This window comes from Dryobates pubescens, chromosome 29 (genome assembly GCF_014839835.1).
Source record: "Dryobates pubescens isolate bDryPub1 chromosome 29, bDryPub1.pri, whole genome shotgun sequence".
NCBI classification, from domain to species: domain Eukaryota; kingdom Metazoa; phylum Chordata; class Aves; order Piciformes; family Picidae; genus Dryobates; species Dryobates pubescens.
In genome coordinates this window covers 2,305,820-2,325,425 of record NC_071640.1, presented here as the reverse complement: position 1 = coordinate 2,325,425, position 19,606 = coordinate 2,305,820, and the positions used below count along the sequence as shown (strand labels likewise).

At 54.1% G+C, this 19,606-nt stretch overlaps 1 protein-coding gene across 1 annotated transcript in view; it reads right to left on the bottom strand.

Annotated features, from left to right (window-relative positions):
* Nucleotides 1-17,701, bottom strand: part of ADAMTSL2 (ADAMTS like 2) — a 34,662-nt gene extending 16,961 nt beyond the window's left edge. Inside the window, exons 1-12 of the mRNA XM_054174377.1 lie at nt 17,453-17,701; nt 17,112-17,210; nt 15,274-15,385; nt 13,658-13,800; nt 12,952-13,027; nt 11,639-11,741; nt 8,319-8,464; nt 8,065-8,188; nt 6,121-6,201; nt 5,123-5,298; nt 3,546-3,888; nt 2,481-2,862 (exon numbers count right to left, since the gene is read on the bottom strand). Coding sequence (XP_054030352.1) covers nt 2,481-2,862; nt 3,546-3,888; nt 5,123-5,298; nt 6,121-6,201; nt 8,065-8,188; nt 8,319-8,464; nt 11,639-11,741; nt 12,952-13,027; nt 13,658-13,800; nt 15,274-15,384 — 1,685 coding nt within the window. The 5' untranslated portion in view covers nt 15,385; nt 17,112-17,210; nt 17,453-17,701. The remainder of the gene's footprint in view (nt 1-2,480; nt 2,863-3,545; nt 3,889-5,122; nt 5,299-6,120; nt 6,202-8,064; nt 8,189-8,318; nt 8,465-11,638; nt 11,742-12,951; nt 13,028-13,657; nt 13,801-15,273; nt 15,386-17,111; nt 17,211-17,452) is intronic.
* Nucleotides 17,702-19,606: the final 1,905 nt, after the last annotated feature.

Genomic DNA, 19,606 nt, shown 5'->3' with positions numbered 1-19,606 from the left:
TGCTTGGGGATGTCCCTGCTGGCTGCAGAGAGTTGGACTGGCTGAGCTTTAAAGGTCCCTTCCAACCCAAACCAGCCTGGGATTCCAGGCTCTAGCCCCAGCTGGACCTGGTTAGTGCAAAACCTTTGTGGATATTAACGTTTAGAGCTGAAAACTTCCTGGTTTATCCCAGAGAGAGGCAGAGGAAGAAGAGGGAACACTGCAGAATAAAGCCAAGGGAAGAAGGGTAGGGGGGGAAATGGCAGCTCTTGAGTGTCCTTGCTGAAAGGCTTCAAGTCCTTACCCCATGCTACCAACAGATGGGCAGCCAGGGGCAGTGCAAGGAGACTTCTAGCACCAAACAAACTCTGTCCTGGAGCCACTGGGAGTCTTTTGGGATCGTGCTGCAAGAGCTGAGCTGCCCTGAAATTCAAACCACCTGAAGGTGCCTGCATTCCCAGGAGGTAGGGAAGCACAAGCCCCATTTATCAGCTACTGGGAGGGAGGCTTGGGGTACAGGGTGCCAGCTGAGGCCACGCTGGGAGCATGCCAGGGACCAGGGGAGCCCCAAGGGCTGGGCAGCCCCTCCTCAGCAGAGCTGTGGACATGTTTGCTTTGGCAGCTGACAGCAGGATTTCCAAGCCAAGCCACAAGAAGAGATGATAGACTCAAGCCCTTGGCAGGGTTTTGCTGTTCTTATCATTAAGAAGTTTGTTGATATGTTTGGCTTCATGGACATTTTCTTGAGCAGAAGTTTCTTTAGCTTAAGCTCCTTTAAGTTCTGGGCAAATCCAGCTAACGATAAGCAGAGAGCCTCTGCTCAGGGCTTTGCCTCTGCTGGAGCTCAGCATCACCAGCTGTGTTTTGCTGGTGGTGAAGACTGGGAGACAGAAGAATCAGGAGACCCACGAGGGAGCTTTGGGTACCCTGGGTCCTGAGCAAGCCTTTGGGGGTCCACAGTGAGGCATGAACCCACAGCTGTGTGCCTGTGACCTGGGTGGCTCCCAAGATCCTGGTTTGAGCTCAAGCTCTGGAGAGTGCTCCAGCGTGTGGCTGCACCCCAAGGGGAGCTAACTGCTGCTCTGCAGCAAGGGTCCCACCTCAGTCCACATCTGCCCACGCTGGGAATGAGCTCCCATGGGCTGGGAACAAAGGTGGCTCTCAGACAGCCCTTGGGTGCCTCAAGAGGGGTGGCCCCTGTGAGGCCATGTCTGAAGTGCTGGGTCTGTTTCTGGGCTCCCCAGTTCAAGAGGGACAGAGAACTGCTGGAAAGAGTCCCAAGGAGGATGCAAAGATGCTGAGGGGACTGAAACATCTCTGTGAGGAGGAAAGGCTGAGAGATGCCTGGAGAAGGCTGGTGAGCCTAGAGAAGAACTGTCCCAGAGGGGATCTGAGCAAAGCTCAGCAAGAGCTAAAGGGTGGGGGGCAAGAGGATAGGGCTGGGAGCCCAGGGACAGGACAAGGGGTGAGGGACACAAGCTGGAGCCCAGGAGGTTCCATCTGAACAGGAGGAGAAACTTTTTTGTTGTGAGGGTGCTGGAGCAGGCTGCCCAGAGAGGTTGTGGAGTCTCCTTGTCCAGAGAGCTTCCAAACCCAGCTGGGGATTGTGCTCCTGGGCACTGTGCTGTGGGTGCCCTGCTTGAGGAGAGGGTTGGGCTGGGTGATCCCCAGAGGTCCCTTCCAACTTCCCACCCATTCTGTGGTAGATCCTAGACACAGCCTCACAGACAAACCCCAGCTTGAGACTCCCTTTCCCCCAGCCCATCCTTGCAGCCTGGACAAGCTGAAGCCTTTTTTCCACCTTCCCTCTGCAGCTTCTAACTCTCCAAACCAGCCATTAAAAGGCATCCTGAAGTGATGGCCCTGGCATTAACCAGTGAGCTGCCACTTGATGTTCTTGTCAGAGCAGGCACTAATTGCACTGCATCAAACCCAGGCTAGTTCTGCAGCCCCTACAGCACAGCTCCTGCTGTCCTGCTCTGCCCCTCCAGCAGCAGCTTTAGCGTTCAGGACCATGCCTGGGAGCTGCTGGAAGCCGACACAAGCGAGGAGGATCGTGGATGGCAGTCACAGGGTGGGTAGAAAGGGGCCAGGACCAACTTCTGCTGCATCAGAATTGGAAGGAAGGGGCCTGGGGAATTAGAGCAGAACATCAAGAGGAGGCCAAACGAAGCAGCTCCTTGATGGCTGTGGCTCTCATAAGGTAGGACAGGCAGAGAGCTGGCACAAGCTGGCAGCCACCAGCATGGCCTTACCAACATCCCCACTAGGGAAGGTGGAGAGTTTTCCTCTCTTGACTTTCTGCTCCCAGACCTCTGGCTCTTCCTTCCACACTGATCCCCCTCAGGAAGCTTTCACATCCACCACCCTACCCCCCACTTACCTTCTGGCTTCCAAAGCGGATGGAAGCCACTCAGTGGGGACTGCACTGAGCACAGGGCTATGGCGAGTGGAGGGCAGCAAGGAAGAGGGTTTAGCATCATTAAAGAGGTGTCTCCTACCTTGCTTTGTGGGTCCTGTTCCCTTGGGGGCTGGTGATGGTGACAGTGGCATTTGGGAAGGGCACCTCCACCGAGCCGTTGGTGGCTCTGCTGTTGCTCAGCTCCAGGTAAGTGCCGTTGACGGTGTAGGTCACCAAGCCGTCAGCGTCCTCGTAGTCAACGTAGAGGCTGTCAATGTGTGGCCCCACAGGGCTGATTGGGTCCCCCTGGGCAAAGATGCTGTTCATGGTGACGTTGAGCAGCAGCTCCTTGGAGTCCGAGGCCTTCTCCAGCAGCTTGTCCGTGATGGCATTCTCCAGGAGGAACTCCCTGGGGGGGAGCCTGGGCTCCAGCTCCCTCTCGTCATGGTCTGTCTGGTAAGTAGACCTGGTTACGTTTGAATCTAGATTGGAGCCAACAGGGGGGGAAACAACAGTGACAACCACAGAATGCATCCAGCCTGGGAGGAGAGAGCAGCCCGGAGCAGCGGGGACGCGCCGCAGCCTGAGCAGCCCCCCGGGAGCCTAGGGGCGGGAGCTGGGGGGCCTGGGGAGGGGGATCCCCGTGGGGTTGTCACCCCTTTGGGAAGGGTCTGAGGCTCTGTGGGGCTCATCCGTGGCCAGAGGAGAGCTCAGCACCTGCCAGCACCGCCCCAAGCAATAGCAGAGGTCAGAAGGGAAGACGTCCTCCCGGCCCCAGAGCCCATGCAGCCATGCTGGGAAAGCACCCAAGGCAGTTTGGTGGGGGGATGCCCAAGGGATTGGAGGGGGAAGGAGGTTGCTGGGGGCTGTGGTGGAAGATGTTGGGACAGGGAGATTTGTGCACCCAGGGCTCCCTCCTGCCCTAGGTGCGAGGCAAAGCACAGCAGGGGAGCAGCGGGGAGCCCTTGCCCGTGGCCACCACCCACACACACACACAACCCCCCTGCCCAAAAACCAGAACCTGAAGGGCAAAGAGGATTTCTGAGCAGAGATCTTTTGCAAGGACTTTCCAAGGTTTCCAAAACACAAACCAGAGGTAGAGACAGAGCATTTCTCAACAAGAGCTCTGAGAAGCAGAACAGTGAGGGCCAAGTCTCCTCCTTACCTTGGGGTTGTTTGCCCTTCAGTTTTGGCTCACAGTCAATTGTTTCAGCTCTTTCATAGACCTCATTGGTTTCCTGACCTTTGCTCAAGTTTAACTCTTCCTCGGTGTCCTGCCTCCCAAACACCTGGTTCTCCAAGTCCATCCTTTCCCTGGAGAGCTTCCCAAAGTAGGTTGCATTGTGCTGGATGAAGCCCAGGGGCACATCCCCATCAAACTCCCTGCTTTCCTCGCTCTCGGACTCAGAGAAGGTGTAGTAGATGGGCTGCAGGTTTTTGGAGTGTGGCTTCCTGAGGAGGGTGTACTCAAAGGTGATGGATGGGTTCTTGCCATTCTGATTCCAGACCTGGCAAACAAAGGGGAAGTAAGTCTTCAGCAGGGGTGGTGAGTAGATGGCCTGGAGAGCTTGGGGGTTCCTTTTGGGCTTGGCAATCAGCAAACAGCCGACCTGCTTTGCTAGTTCCAGTCTGCTTCCCATCATACTGCCACCTTCTTACAGCTGGAGCCCAGCACAGTTTTCCAAGGCTTGTATGGCAGCACTGCCCTGGGGATTAGCCACAGCTGAGAGGCTGGGAGCCACAGGTCAGGCTTCCTCCTCTGCTGCTGAGCAAGCAGAGATTTGGGAGAGCCACTTCAGAAGCTCCTGATCACCACTTGCATTTTGTGTGGCTTCGTGAGGGGCACAGATAGCTGCAAGTCCTTATCTGAAGGGGGCCTGGGGAAGGGCTGTTTAGAAGGGCCTGTGGTGATGGGATGAAGGGCAATGGTTTGAAACTGCAGCAGGGGAGATCTAGACTGGGCATTAGGAGGAAGTTCTGCACAATGAGGGTGGTGGAATGCTGGAACAGGCTGCCCAGGGATGTGCTCGAGGCCTCATCCCTGGAGACATTCAAGATCAGACTTGCTGTGGCCCTGGGCAGCCTGCTCGAGTTGGAGATGTCCCTGCTGACTGCAGGGGGGTTGGACAAGATGACCTTTGAGGGTCCCTTCCAACATCCCCACTGGGGATAGGGATTTACAGCTGATGCACTACAGCCTCTTACTGGTCTAATGTTCTTAAAGCACCCAAGAAACCATCTCCTCCTTCTCCAGGGCAGTCTGAGGGCTGGAAGATGGCAGCAGCTGGACTCTGGCTGTCTGCCCAGGAGCAGCTGAAATGGTTTTTTCTTCCATGCCTGGGTGTGGGTGGTTTGCTTTCAGGCCAGAGTTGAGGTTTAAGTTGTGTGCACTTGTCCAAAGCTAGCTGACCTCATTTCCTATTTTTCCCCATCCCTGCCAGGTAATTGGGATAAAAATGCCAAGGAGAAGAGAAGAAACCTCCCCACGGCGCCTGAGGCATCTCCTCCCTGCAGGGAGAGGGGTGAGCAAGCCCACACTCATTACTCACAGCCTTGCATCCCAGCAGGGTGGCCCCAACCCAGCAGCTCCTGCAAGGAACTGGGCACAGGCACTGCTCCCACTCCCTGCCTCAAGCTGGGACAACACAGCAGGGCTCTGCTTTTATGGCCACCTCTTCCTCAGCCCACCATGGCTCGCTCTTTCCCCCATCAACCTCCCAAACATGAGAAGTCCAAGCTCACCATGATGTTCAGGCCTTGGTTGGTCGGTCCCTGGGCCACGATGTACTCGATGCCTGTCTCGTAGACATCCATGGGCCGGCGGTACTTGAACACCGTGCCTGCGATGTTGAAGTTCTTGGGGCTGTCAACTTTGTAGTTCCCATTGAAGAAGTAGTAGCCAGCTTCATCAGCCACAGCTTCAAAGGAGAGAGGAGAGCCACTGTCATCACAGGGATGGCACTTGGGCATCCAGGGGATAAGGCTTGTTAGAGCGTCACAAAAAAGCCAAACCAGGATGGCGTGGGGGAAATTCCAGCCTAGGGAGGGCACAGCTGGAATGCTGGGGGCCAGGTCTGGGCTCCCCAGCTCTAGAGAGACAGGGAATTGTTGGAAGAGAGCCCAGAGGAGGCTACAAAGATGCTGAGGGGCCTGGAGCATCTCTGTGAGGAGCAAAGGCTGAGACATGCCTGGAGAAGAGCAGCCCCGGAAGGGATTGGAGCAACGCTCAGCAAGAGCTAAAGGTTGGGGGCAAAAGGCTGGCGCCAGGCTCTTCTGAGTGGTGCCCAGGGACGGGACAAGAGGCAATGGGCACAAACTGGAACCCAGGAGGCTCCATCTGAACAAGGGGAGAAACTTTTTTGGTGTGAAAGGTGCTGGAGGCCTGGAGCAGGCTGCCCAGAGAGGTTGTGGAGTCTCTTTTGTCTGGAGAGATTCCAAACCTGCTGGAACAGCACAACCACAAGGCAGAGGCTTTGTGGAAGTCCAGTGGGATAACCTTAGTGTGTAAAGAGCCCTAATGCTGGTGCTGAGAAACTCCCCTGTGAATGCAACTGGAGATTAGGGTCAGCGTTCTCAGCCCTGCAGGTGCAGGAGGTTATTCCTCCCCATCTGCAGGACTCTGCACTTGGGCAACGTCGTCAGCAGAGCTGCTTGCTCATCTCTGAGGTCAAACCACGCTCAGCTTCACCCTGGGGCAAGCAGTAGGTAGCGTTGGGGGAGCCCCACGAGGTCCTACCCACCCAGGACATCTGCAGACTTCTTGCGTTCCACGATCTGGATGTCCCTTGCTCCGGCAGGAATGTGAGTTACCAGGGAATAGCCTGGGGGAAAGCACAGGTTAGCCAGAGGGGACCTGCAACAGAGAGCCTGACGCCGGCCCTCAGCGGCCAACGCCGCGACACGGCCGGCAAGCCGGCCTCGGGCCAGCGCGGCGCTTCGCAGCGATGGGCTGAAACAGTTCCCCAATGTTGCTCGCTGGCTGGCTGCAAAAAGGATCTCCCCGATGGCTGGGGAGGGGGGGAGGGATGGACCCTGCCTTAGGGCGGGGAAGGAAAGCCCGCAGCCCAGGCGGCTAAGGCACAAACCTCACCCAAACCTCACCTGCGAGCTGTGCACAGACCGCAGAACTGCCTGGGTGGGAGAGACCTTGAGCTTGAGCCCTCCCTGGGGCAGCCTGTTCCAATGCCTGAGAACTCTTTCCGTGAGGAGAGTCTCTCAAAAATTAAATCCTTTCTTTTTTTTTTTTACTTTAAAAAAAAATTAAAAATTTTAATTTTTAAAAATTGCCAATTTGAAAATTTTTAATGAAAAATTCTGACATCGATTTTTTGTTTTCGTTTTTTAACATTACAAATGGTAAACAATTTAAATTATACTTTTAATTTAAAATGTTCAAATTAAAAGTGTTTGTATTAAATTGTTAATTTTTTAATTACAAATTTTTAAAAATTTTAAATGAAATTTTAAAATTAAATTAAATTGACGTTAAATTTAAATGACATGTAAATTAAATTTAAATTAAATTAATTTAAATTTCAATTACATTTAAATGACATTAAAATTAAATTAAATTAAAATTTAAATTAATTAGTTTAAATTTAATTGAAATTAAATTAATTTAATTTTTTCCACGAAAAAGGTTTAAAATCCTTTTTAATTTTTCTAAATTACAAATTTTAAAGCATTTTTTACAAAAGAAACATTTTTAACATGGCATTTGTTTGCATTTTTAAATTAAAAAATGCTTGCATGGATTTTGACTTTTTTTTAAAATCACAAAGGCAAAAAAAAAAAAAAATGGGTGAACCTTAAAAATGCTCCAAAAGTAAAATGCTTTCAATTAAAAAGGTTAACAAAAATTTTAAAATACATTAATGTGAAAAAAAGTTAATTTAAAATGTTAAAAATTGAATTTTAAAAATGAAACCCTAATTTTTAGAAACTTAAAAGTTAAATTTTTTAAATCTAAAAAGTAAAAGTCTTTCAAATTTTTAAAACTAATTTTTTAATTTATTTTTTTTTGTTTAAAACCTGGAAATTTAAAAAGCTTGAACTCTTTCAATTTGCATTTTTCAAAGTTTGAAAGTTTCTAATTTGCATGTTTCAAAGTGTTTGAAACTTTATTTTTTAAAAAAAACCTTAACTTAAAAGTTTAAATTTTAAAAAATTTAAAGTTTCCATTTAAAAAATTTTAATTTGATTTATTTTTATTTAATTTCTTTTAATTTTAATTTAATTTTAATTTACTGTAATTTAATTGTAATTTACTGTCATTTACTGTAAGTTAATTGTAATTTACTGTCATTTACTGTAATTTAATTGTAATTTACTGTCATTTACTGTCATTTACTGTCATTTAATTTCATTTAATTTCTTTTTAATTTAATTTTTTAAAAATTTAATTTATTTTTTAAAAATTTAATTTATTTTTTAAAAATGGAACCCTTAATTTACATTTTAAAAATTTTGACACTTAAATTTCAATTTTTAATTGAAAATATAATTTATTTTTTTTAAATGAAATTTTAATCTAAATTTTGTCTTAAATTTGAATTTTTCATTTGAAACAAATCCATTTCTTTTTCTTTCTCTTTTGAATGTCCATTTAAAGCACAGCCCTGAGCGAGAAACCCAAGCCCCCAACACCAAAGAGCAGCACCCCCCCCGCCCGGGCAGGCGCTTACCCAGCTGGGCGTTGCCCTTGCGGTAGGTGCCGGTGACGTGCGTGCAGCTGCTGCCGTCCCCTTGGCAGACCCCGCACTTGTCCAGGGTGTGGGTGGAGAAGAGGATCCCGTCACAGCCGATGGGCTGCAGGGTGCACAGAGAGAGGGGGGGAGAGGGGGGGCAGGGGTCAGGCCCAACCAGACCCCGGCCACCCCCCGCGGCAATTCTCTGCATGCTGCCCAGAGGGCAAACGGTTGCTGTAATGTTTAACAACCTCACATTTTCCAGACACGCAAACCCCTCGGAAATCAGTGTATTTGCAGGATGTTCCATCCCGAGCCTCAACCATTAACTGTCTCTGACCATCCACCGTGGTGCAATGGAGGTCACAGGGCTTGCTAGAAATGTGAACATAGTCATCTGAAGGGGAAAGGATATAAAGACACATTCAAAAAGAGCAGCAACACCGCGGCTTCCGTCCCTACCGGCGGCACCGAAGCTCTCGGCCAAGCTAAACGGCGGCAGCGGCGGCGGCAAGCGGCACGGCTCGCGCGGCGCTCGAGGAAGCCGCCCGCCTCTCGCGGGGCGCGGGCGGCGCTTCCGACAGCTCTCCCTGCTGCAAGCCTTGGCACAGCCAGCTCAGGCCAGCCCTAGAGGTGCTTCAAGGGTGAGGGGTTTGGAATAGGTTGCCCAGGGAGGTGGTGGAAACCTGATCCACGGGAGTTTTCAAGGCCAGGCTGGATGTGGCTCTGGGCGACCCGATCTAGCGTGAGGGGTCCCTGCCCACGGCAGGGCCGTTGGAACGGGATGACCCTTGGGGTTCCCTCCAACCCCAACGATTCTATGAATCTAGGATTCTAAAGCTGTTTTGCAATTTAGGCTGAATATCAGGAAGAAGTTCTTCACAGAAAGAGGGACTGGCCATGGGGATGTGCTGCCCAGGGAGGTGCTGGAGTCCCCATCCCTGGAGGTGTTTAGGAAGAGCCTGGATGAGGCACTCGGTGCCATGGTTGAGTTGATTAGATGGTGTTGGGTGATAGGGTGGACTCGATGATCTTGGAGGTCTTTTCCAACCTGGTTAATTCTGTGAGTCAGCATCCTTGCAGGTGCTCAGTGAGCACAGGGGCCTGGCAATTTCAGAGGATCATCATGGCATGGTCTAGTCATGAGGTCTGTGGTGACAGGTTGGAGTCGATGAGCTTTGAGGTCTCTTCCAACCTTGGTGATACTGTGATAGTATCAGTCAGGGTTGGAAGGGACCGCAAGGATCAGCTAGTTCCAACCCCCCTGCCATGGGCAGGGACAACCCCACACTAGATCAGCCTGGCCAGAGCCTCATCCAGCCTGGGCTTAAACACCTCCAGGGACGAGACCTCAACCACCTCCCTGGACAACCCACTTGAGGGCTTCACCCCTCTCATGGGGAAGAACTTCCTCCTTGGCACGTGGTGTGGTGGGTTGAAGGCTGAGCTTGGTCTTGGAGGTCTCTTCCAGCCAAAAGAGTTCTGTGATTCTGTGAGGTGGATGGGACATGGTCTAACAGCTGTGTGCAGGAAGAGGTTAGGTTAGGGTTGGACTCAACCTTAAGGTCTTTTCCCAACCAGGCAATCATAGAATCATCAGGGCTGGAAGGAACCTCAAGGCTCAGCCACTTCCACCCCCACTGCCATGGCCTGTGCAGGTTGTTCACAGCCACATCCAACCTGGCCTTCCAAACCTCCAGGGCTGAGGCTTCCACCACCTCCCTGGGCAACCTGTGCCAGTCTCTCACCACCCTTATAGGGAACAATTTCCTCCTAGCATCCAATCTGAACCTCCCCATTTCTAGTTTTGCTCCATCCCCCCCCCCTCTCTAGCGCTGCCAGGAACGGTGATGCCAAGTGGGCTGCCCCCAGCACCAGCCCAGGGGGAGGCACCGAAGCTGTGCCAGCCACCTCTCTGTTGCAAGGCCTTGCAGCAGCGATGCGTGTCCACGTGGCACAAAGAAAAGCTCATGCATGTGCACCTAGCAGCATCTCACGGGTTCAAATCAACACAGAGAACATCATCAGCAATCCAGGTACAAGGCTCAACTCAACCCCCAGAGTGCCTTAAAAAAGAACAACAAAAATAACCAACAACAGCACACACAAAAAAAACCCCAACCCCAACCCACATCCACCCAAGCTGAACTTAATTCACCTTTGGCTTCCTGCAGGCAAGCAACTGGCTGCACCCATTGGCACAGCAGTCCCATAATTTAGACTATCCACAGGAAGGGGAGGGAGGAGGAGGGGGGTGGGAAAAAGGATTAATTCAGACTTTTTCCCCCCCCCCATAACACACACACCAGAAACCCCAATGCTAAGGGTTGAATTTCAGCTAAGGAGCAGTCTTATACCCACTGGCCAAGCAAAGGCAGCATCAATGGCAAAACATTATCTGCAAATCCCCCAGGAGCCACTTGAATGCCTGCTAAGACACAAAACAGTTCACTGTAATGCTTCTGGTGAGTCAGCCACGGAGAGCAGAGAGCTGGAGAGAGGCTGTCCCCACGCCAGAGGAAAGGGACAACAGCAGCCAGGGAGCTAGGAGTAACCAGCCTGGTGTGGGTTAAAGTTCTACCATGCTGACCCTCTCCAGAAGGCTGGGGAGAGCATGGAACTGTTAGGGTTGGAAGGGACCTCAAGGCTCAGCCACTTCCAACCCCCCTGCCATGGGCAGGGACACCTCACACTGCAGCAGGCTGCTCAGAGCCACATCCAGCCTGGCCTTAAAAGCCTCCAGGGATGAGGCTTCCACCACCAGATGGAGGTTTGTTGCCATAGAAAAGGCAGTAATTAACTTAGTCAAGTCTAATTGTTCTTAAGTGTGTGCAGAGAGCCTTAAAATAGGAAGGTTGCATGAGATCCTGTCTCAATTTTAGGCACCCAGCTGGCACGGTGGAGCTGAGGAACCAGCACTCAGGAGCCTCCTCCTCCTCCTCCTCAGGAGAAGGGTCCTGGGCTCACCAGCAGCTCTGAGGAAAAACACCCAAAACTGATCACGATTTTTGTTTAATGCTTGGGGGGTGTTATGGAGATCAGGTCTAAAAATGGACTAGAAGCTCAGCCTCTGGCTCCCCAGCTCTTCCAGCAGCGGTGTGTCACCTCGCATGACCAAACTGCCTGACTGCAGCCTTGGGTGACGTTTGGCAGGGCACACCGAGGGGGTGGGCACCGAACCGCCACACAGCCCCGCGGGGCCCCAGCTCAAAGGGCGACTTGTTTGGGTGAGCTGGACCCTCCCTGCCGGCACAGCCCGTCACCCCCATGCTCTTGGATCCTCCTCCAGCCTCCCAAGTCCTTGGGAACTGCGAGCAAGCCAGGCTAGAGCCATAAATTCCTCTTGTTATTGTCATTTGTTAAGCTCTTCTGCAGCTGCAAACCAGCACCTTTGAACTTGGGAGGAGAGCTGATTGTGTCTCTGAGAGAGAGAAAAAACAACAACAGCAGGGAAAAAAAACAAGCACTTTCAAAGAGCAGAGGAGGAACCTTCCTGCAGGCTAAGGAGCATCCTCACTATCCAAATATTTTGGCTGAGCAGGATGGAGGCACACAAAGGAGGTCTTGTTACCAGGGTATAAAGGTTTCCATTGATAGGTCCTGCCGTTGTACACGTGGGAGTTGAAGGATGAGCACTGCTCCTCCCGAAAGCTCCTCCCGTTGGCGGGGCACTCCTGCAACGGGACACGGTTAATAGCCCGAGGGGAAACAGGACGCGGGGAAGGCTCCCGGCACACCGCAGCCGAGCTGCAAAGGGCCTTTCCACCCTCCCGCCCCCCTCCTCCTCCTCCTCCTCTTCGCACCGCAGGGTCAGCCAGGGAAGTTCTCTCCCCACCCGCAGCGCCCCCGGGGGAGGTGGTGCAAGGTTGGAGATGATCATAGAATGGGTTGGGTTGGAAGGGAGCTTAAAGATCATCCAGCTCCAACCTCCCTGCTGTCTACAGCTACCTGAAGGGAGGTTGTAGCCAGGTGGGCGTTGGTCTCTTCTCCCAGGCAAGCAGCACCAGAACAAGAGGACACAGTCTCAAGCTGTGCCAGGGGAAGTTTAGGTTTGAGGTGAGGAGAAAGTTCTTCCCAGCAAGAGAGATTGGCCCTTGGGATGTGCTGCCCAGGGAGGTGGTGGAGTCCCCATCCCTGGAGGTGTTCAGGAGGGGACTGGATGTGGCACTTGGTGCCATGGTCCAGTGGTCATGGGGTCTTGGGTGACAGATTGGACTTGATGATCTTTGAGGCCTTTTCCAACCTTGTTGATTCTATGATTCTATGGGCAGGGACCACTTCCATGTGAGCAGGTTGCTCACAGCCTCATCTTAAACACTTCCAGAGAGGAGGTGTCCCCAGCTTCTCTGGGCAGCCCATTCCAGTGCCTCACCACCCTCACATTAAAGAGCTTCTTCCTGATCTCCATCCTAAATCTCCCCTGCTCCTGTTTCAATCCATCCCCCCTCTCCCTATCACCACAGGCCCTCATAAAAAGTCCCTTCCCAGCTCTCCTGTAACCCCCTTCAGGTACTGGAGGCTGCTCTAAGGTCTCCCCAAAGCCTCCTCCTCTCCAGGCTGAGCAGACCCAACTCCTTCAGCCTGTCCTCATAGCAGAGGTGCTGCAGCCCTCTGATCATCTTGGTGGCTACCTCTGGACCCTCTCCAAGAGCTCATTCTTGGATCATGCAGCAAACCCCTGGGGTTTATGAGCAGACAAAAGGGCCAAAGCCCTGCCCCAGTGGTGATGGGCACCAGGGAAGGCAACTTCAGTTGCTTGGAGAGGTAGGAGGGGTGACAACCACGGGGGCACGCGGCGCCTCCTCTCCAAGCCCCCAGAGGAAGCAAGCATGACTTCCCACACCTCACACTGAGCATTCCCAACAAGACAAAGGATATCCTTACCTGTACTTTGCAGAGCTGGTATCTTTTGGATGTTCCAGTGCAGGTTTTATTAGCCAGCCCACTCACTGACTTCCTTCTGAATAAAGAAATGATGGTTAGACAAGGTCAGAAACCCTTCTTTTTCCCCTTCTCCAAATCCTTTTGTCCCCTGCTCCTGGGAGAGTGATTGGTCTCCAGGTGGCAGAGCCACACAGAGGTCTATTTTGGAGCTGATAGCCAAGATCTCTCTGCTCTTGCTACCTGCAGCATCAACTATTCTCATTACAGCATGCTAGAGGAGTGTGGTGGGTTGGAAGGTGTCCTTGGGACAAGGTTTGCAAGGTGCCCTCTGGCAACCAGATAGCCTGGAGAAGGCAGAGCCATGCAGCTGGGATCAGCAGGTCCTCAGCCAACCCTGCACCACATTGCTGCTGTGCCCAGGAGCCTTGAGAAAGGGCTTCCTGCTGCCCACCTGCACTCATCTCCACAGGAGAGGCTCTGGGGACAGCACAGGAATAGCTTGGCTGGTCCTCCTGGCAGGGGTGCCCAGGGCATCCTCCTGGCAGCATGCTTGGGGCATACTTACCTTCTGCACCAGCACCAGCAGGGTTTGCCAGCCAGCACCTTTGCACCAGCACTCACCTAGTGAGTGATGACCTTCTGGGTCGAGTTCACCTCCAGCAAGCTGGAGACCCCCACAGGGGAGCCTGGCAGGTGGGTGCCGTACCTCTGCCTCAGGCAGTGCCTCTCCTGGGACTTCACTCCTCCTCCACAGGTCCTGGTACAAGCTGTCCACTTGGTCCACTCTCCCCACCAGTATGCAGTGACATCTGCCCCTTCCTCCAGGCTGTTGGAGGTCTGTGTCAGGTCCTGCTTGGAGCAGCAGGGAGGTGAGAGAGGAGAGAAGGAGCAGTCAGCATCCACACCACAGCCTGCCTGAGTGGCCTGAGGGCACCAGCATTGGATGTTGTCCCCCAGCAGTGGATATTGTCCCCAGCACTGGACACTGCCCCCAGCACTGGACAGTTTCAAGATCCAGCTGGACAGGGTGGAAAGCCTGGAGAAGGACTTCACAAGGGGGTGTGGTGGTAGGACAAGGGGTGATGGTTTCAAACTGAAAGAGGGGAGATTCAGATTTGTTATAAAGAAGGAATCCTTCATTGTGAAGGTGCTGAGACACCAGAACAAGGTGCCCAGAGGTGACCAGAGGAGCTGTGGATGCCCCAGCCCTGGAAGTTTGGCCAGGCTGGATGGGGCTTTGAGCAACCTGGTCTAGTAAGAGGTGTCCCTGTCCATGGCAGTAGGGTGCAACTAGATGATCCTTAAGGTCCCTTCCAGCCCAAACCATTCTGTGATCTTGTCTAGGCCACACTTTTCCCAGGAAAGGTTTGGCCAGGTGATCCCTGGGGTCCCTTTGAACCTGGTGCTCTCCAATTCCATCATTTCCATCATGCGAGAAACCCTGCACTCTTCCAGCTGTGGTTTTGTTCCCAGTTGGAATGAAATGGCAATATCTGGGATTCCTCCAGAAAGGGAATGTTCATTGTTCTGCTCAGCTGGCAGAACCCAGCTCCCAGACAACCCTAACCTCCCCCCCAGGCCTTTTGGTACTCTCTGACTCTTGTCCCACAGTGAATTCAGGGAGCTGAAGAGCCAGTGACAGCTGAAAGCTTCACTGGAAGCTTCAGCAGAGCCTTGCCAAAGCACTCTGCAGCAGGACACCGTGCCAAGGGCTGCTGGCAGGGTGGAGGAGCCCATGTGGCCCCTTTGCAAGTACAGGTTGGTCATTTCAGGAGGATCTTTGCTTACCCCTACCTCATGCCCCTCTGACACTGCTGGCAGCAGCCTGACCACGAAGGCTGAAGGAGCTGCTCCACCAGCAGGGTCACCACCATATGCCTGTGCTAAGGCATTCACATCCCTTCACATGAGCTCAGAGCTTCCTGGGAGGTCCCAGCTATTGCTCATTGTGAGAGGAGAGATGTATTTTCCCAACAGGAATCTCCTACTGGTTAAGGAGGTTCTATTAATCCCATGTTTCCTGGGGAAAGGATAAAAACATTCCCTGCAAACTCAATGAAAGCTCCAACCACTGACTGGGCCAAGGAAGTGCTGCTCACCCAAGGGCAGGGCTTGGCCTTCCAGAGCCCTGGAGTGATCTGTGCATGCTTCTATCCACAGAGAGCACAACTCTGGTTGAGCCCAGACTAAAGAGCTAAGCCGAGTCAAAGGTCCTCCAGCTTGCTGCAGGCCAGTGCTGCAAGCCCCAGTGGTTACCCAGCTCAGGCACCTCACCATCCCAGACCCCTCACCAGAGAGGCCCCAGCAAGGTGATGCACTCACCTGAGCTATCACAAAGGCAACGTTGCCCACGAGGAGAAGAGCCAAGGTGCCTTTCAGCTGGGATCGTGCCCGGATGGAGATGCTGCTCCACCTCCACTTAAATATCTTCATCCTAGAAAGCAACCAAAGGCCACCCTGAGCAAAACTCCCCTCCAGCCCCAGTGCCAGTGGAGAGCAGGGGCTGCTTTGCAGCCTGGTTCCACAGCAGGTGCCTCCTTCAGCGTCCCTGGGTCAGCTGGGTGGCAGCAGCCACCGAGGGCTTGCTCCTGAAGCTGTGTCACTCAGTGGAAGCATGGACAGGTTCCCATCCTTTCCCAGCTGGTGGCTTCCAAACCACAGCTCCACCCTGGTTCCCCAGAGGCTGCACCTGATACCAGCAGAGTGAGCTAAGGCTCTGAGCCTGTGGATGGTTTCCACCGAAGGCAGCAAGCAACAAGCAGCACTCCCTGGGTCTGTGACAGCAGTGCACTTAAATGCCCCCGGTGACAGATTTGCTCCTGGGAGAGGGAGATGAAAGGCTCCAGAAACAACAAAAAAAATTGCAATTAACAGCCTTTAGTTTTCCCTTTCTATCCCCCCCCCCCCCTCCTTTCATTTGTTCCACTCTAATTCCCACTGGTTCCCAGGGAAGGAGCTTGTTCTTATAGAAGAGAAACCACCTCCAATTAAAGAGCAGAACTGGAGGATCCCAAGTGTCAGCCTTTCATCTCCCTCTCCATCTGCTCCATGAAAGAAAGTTAACCCAGAAGGGCATTTTTCTGAGCTGGAAACCACAATGCATTTGATTGTGAGCCTCCCTGCAAGGGCCAGAAGGGAGCAGGTTCAGGAAAGGCTGCTGCCAGGCAATCAAAGCAGCTCATGTCTGTAAGAAAGAACAAAAGACACACACCCCCTACCCCCAGCCCCCCATCTTCTGTGGCTCTGTGACATTCTCCCCTAAGCTAATTTCCCTTGGAAAGAAACCAGAGGATGTGTTTGGGAAGCAGGGAGTGGGGAGAGGTGGGAGAAGGGGGCAGGACTGCAAACCTGCAAGATCAAGAGCTGCTTTCCTACCACCCCCCCAGCCCCCCCTACAGCCCCTTTTGGGGTTTTCTTCTTGCAAAAGCTTTTGGAGCACTGCTGGCAGCACAGAATGGGAAGGGTTGGAAGTGACCTCTGGAGATCATCGAGGCCAACCCCATGCCAAGGGAGGGTTCACCTAGGGAGGGTCACCCAGGAACGCATCCAGATGGGGTTGGGATCTCTCCAGAGATGGAGACTCCCTGTTCCAGGGCTCCATGGCCCTTGAAGAAGTTCCTCCTCACGTTCAGATGGAGCTCCTGAGGTACAGGTTTGTACCTGTCACCCCTTGTCCTGGGCGTCGCTGACCAAAGCCTGGTCCCTCCCTCCTGACACCTGCCCTTTAAGTATCGATCAGCATTGATGAGATCCCCCCCTTCAGGCTGCTCTTCTCCAGGCTGCAAAGCCCCAGGGCCCTCAGTCTCTCCTCATCACAGAGATGTCCCAGTCCCCTCAGCATCTTTGTGGCCCTTTTCTGTGCCCTCTGCAGCAAGTCCCTGTCCTTCTTGACCCGGGGAGCCCAGAACCTGGCACAGCTTTCCGGGTGTGGACACCAACACTTCTGACTGAAAAGTCAGACCCAGACTGTGGCACTAAATAATGCCAGCACAGCTTTGGTAGCTGGCTTAGGGAAATTACCAGAGGGTTTCCTGGTCCCCAGCTCCACTTTGTGATCACCCCAGGGTCCAACACGCCAAAAAAAAAGAGGCAGATCCATTGATTAATGGGAGCCCAGAGCTGTTGGCTGGGGCTGCCGGGGACAGGTGGCTGGGACTTGCCTTGCACTTGGTTTTCATTAAGGCTTCCAGACACTCCTGACTCCAAGCCAGTAACAGAGCTCGCTCAGGGTTTATCCCAGACTCGGGGAGAGCTGCGTGCTTAAAGAGAAGAAAAATTAAAGCAGCAAGGTGGGGAAGGCTGGGGGATGGATGGAGAAGGAGGTCGAGGGGGGGATGTCGCGACAAAGCAGCGCGGAGCTGGTATCGGAGGGACCCCCCCCTCCCCAGCAGCAGCCCGCAGAGCTGTGCCTGCAGAGAGGGAGATGCTAGGAGGCAGAACAGAGCCGGGAAGGGTCCGGAGGGGACCGGGGAAGGACGGGGGGAACCGGGATGGGCCGTACCTGGAGGCGGCGGGGCCGGGCTGCGGGATAGGGGAGGATGCTCCGGGGCCGGGAGGTAGCGGAGGCAGCAGCAGCAGGTCGGAGCGGCAGCAGCAGCCCCAGACGCTCGCTCGCTCCCTCCCTCCTTCCTTCCTTCTCTGACTTCAAAGGGCAGCCAAAAGCTTCGGGGCTTCCAGCGAGGAGGAGCCGCCGCAGTGGCTCCCCCCAGCCCGAGCCGGGCGCTCTTATAGCGGCGGGGGGGTGGGTTGGGAGGATGGATGTGGAAGGAGCGGGGCGGGGGGGTGTGTGTGTGCGCGGAATTCACACCTCTCGGCCCGGGATGCCCCCACCCCGGTTAACCCCTCGCCTCCCCCGGCGCCGGTCCGCGGCCGCCAGCCGGTTTCCTGCGGCGAGACCGGGGGGGCACAAGCGGGGGGAGCCGTACGCATGCGTCCCGCTGCCGCCCGGCCCCGAAGCCACCCCCGGGGGAGATGCTGCGGTCCCCATCTCGAATCGGGGGGACGATACCTGCAGCACCGGGACCCCTCAGTGGGATGCTGTGGTCCCCAGCTCGAATGAGGGGATGGCATCTGCAGCACGGGGACACCCCCAGGAGATGCTGCGGCCACCCCCTGGTCAGAGAGATGGTACCTGCTGCCCCCCCGCCTCCCACAAACCCCCTCCCAGCATCACCAGCACGAAGCGAGGTGGCCAAAATACTTCAGGGGCACACCCTGGCTCTGGCAGTGCAGGGGAGGGGGGGGGGGGGGGGGGGCTGGATCCCTTCTGCCAGGGCTTTAATTGCACTTTCTGCTGCAAAACAAACCACCCCCCGCGCCGTGATCCTGCGCTGCTGGTGGTGTCATTCGGGGAGGCTCAGCATCAGGTGTGCTGCTTGGAGCGGTTTTCTGCCAGGCAGGAGAGAGGAGGGGGTCAAAAAACCTATGGGTTTGGTGCAGGTGAAGAACCTTTTTGGGTGGGACTAACCCCACCGGCCCAGTGCCCACCACGCATGGATCGTGTCTGATCCGTGTGTGGCAGAGAGAAGAGCCCACGGTGTAGGGAAGGGCAGAGCTGTGGAGTGGCTGTCACCCCTGCGGGATGGATGTGGTCTGTTTCCTGCAGTCTCTGTGCGCAGGAGGAGGGTGGTGAGGACCTCCCCCCCACCCCCCGGTGAGATGGCCCTCGGCACATTCTCCCTGCACACGCAGCGCTCAGGTCCCAGCGGCTCTGAGCAGCCCACCTGAATCAGTTCCTTCACCACACCACAGATAACCTCACCTCAAACCTCTTCTCCTTCCCCTCTAGAGCAGTCCCACACGCAGCAACTCCACGCTGCCAGTGGGACACCAGCCCTGGCTCTGCACCCAATGCCATCGCTGCGCTGCACGCTGGTTGTCACCAGCAGCTACCCAGGGCCCCTGCTGTGCCAGCTTCCAGCCCCATCACCATTTGCCACCAGCCAGGAGCTGCCATCTGCAGGTCCTCCGGTGGTGCTACCGCCCCACCACGACCCTGGCACAGCTCCCAGCACCCTATGGGGAAGGCTGCGTGGGTCCGTGGGCGGTGTTAACTTGGACCTGGTCTTCCTAGGGCTGGGTGTGTTGAAGCTGAGCAGAGAATCCCTCTCCCCCCTTCCCACCCCCTACCCCCCCACCCCCCAAAAAAAGAATTTACATGGGAAATGAAGTCTCCTTTTCTGTTTGGCTAACTGTCTGCCAGCCTGGTTTCATTTACCCAGCTCGGGTGATTTGCAACTTTCAATTTTCCATCGGCTGGCTGTGACCAGGACACTGGGAAAATTTAGCACTTGAGTTCACCCAGCTCCTGCAGTTCAAAATATCCCAGCCCGAGACATGCAGGAGAAAGCCCTTTCCGGTTTGGAACCGGCAGGAGGGAAAAGTCTGAACACCAGAAGAGAGGTTTGAAAAGCATCAAAATAGTTCGCGTGGAGAAAGCCAGAGCGGCCCGGAGCAGCCCGGGGCCGGGCGAGCCCCCGGGGCTCCCCCCACACCCAAGGGCTCCCCACACCAGCGCCGGGGGTTGCACACCAGGAGACCTCAGCCTGCAGCCTAGGGTTGACTCTGCAACCCCCCCCCCGCTGCAGGGATGCTCTGGGCTTGGGGTAGAGGTGCTGGAGGAGCTGGCAGCAGGAGAGAGGTGCTGGGCTCTGCT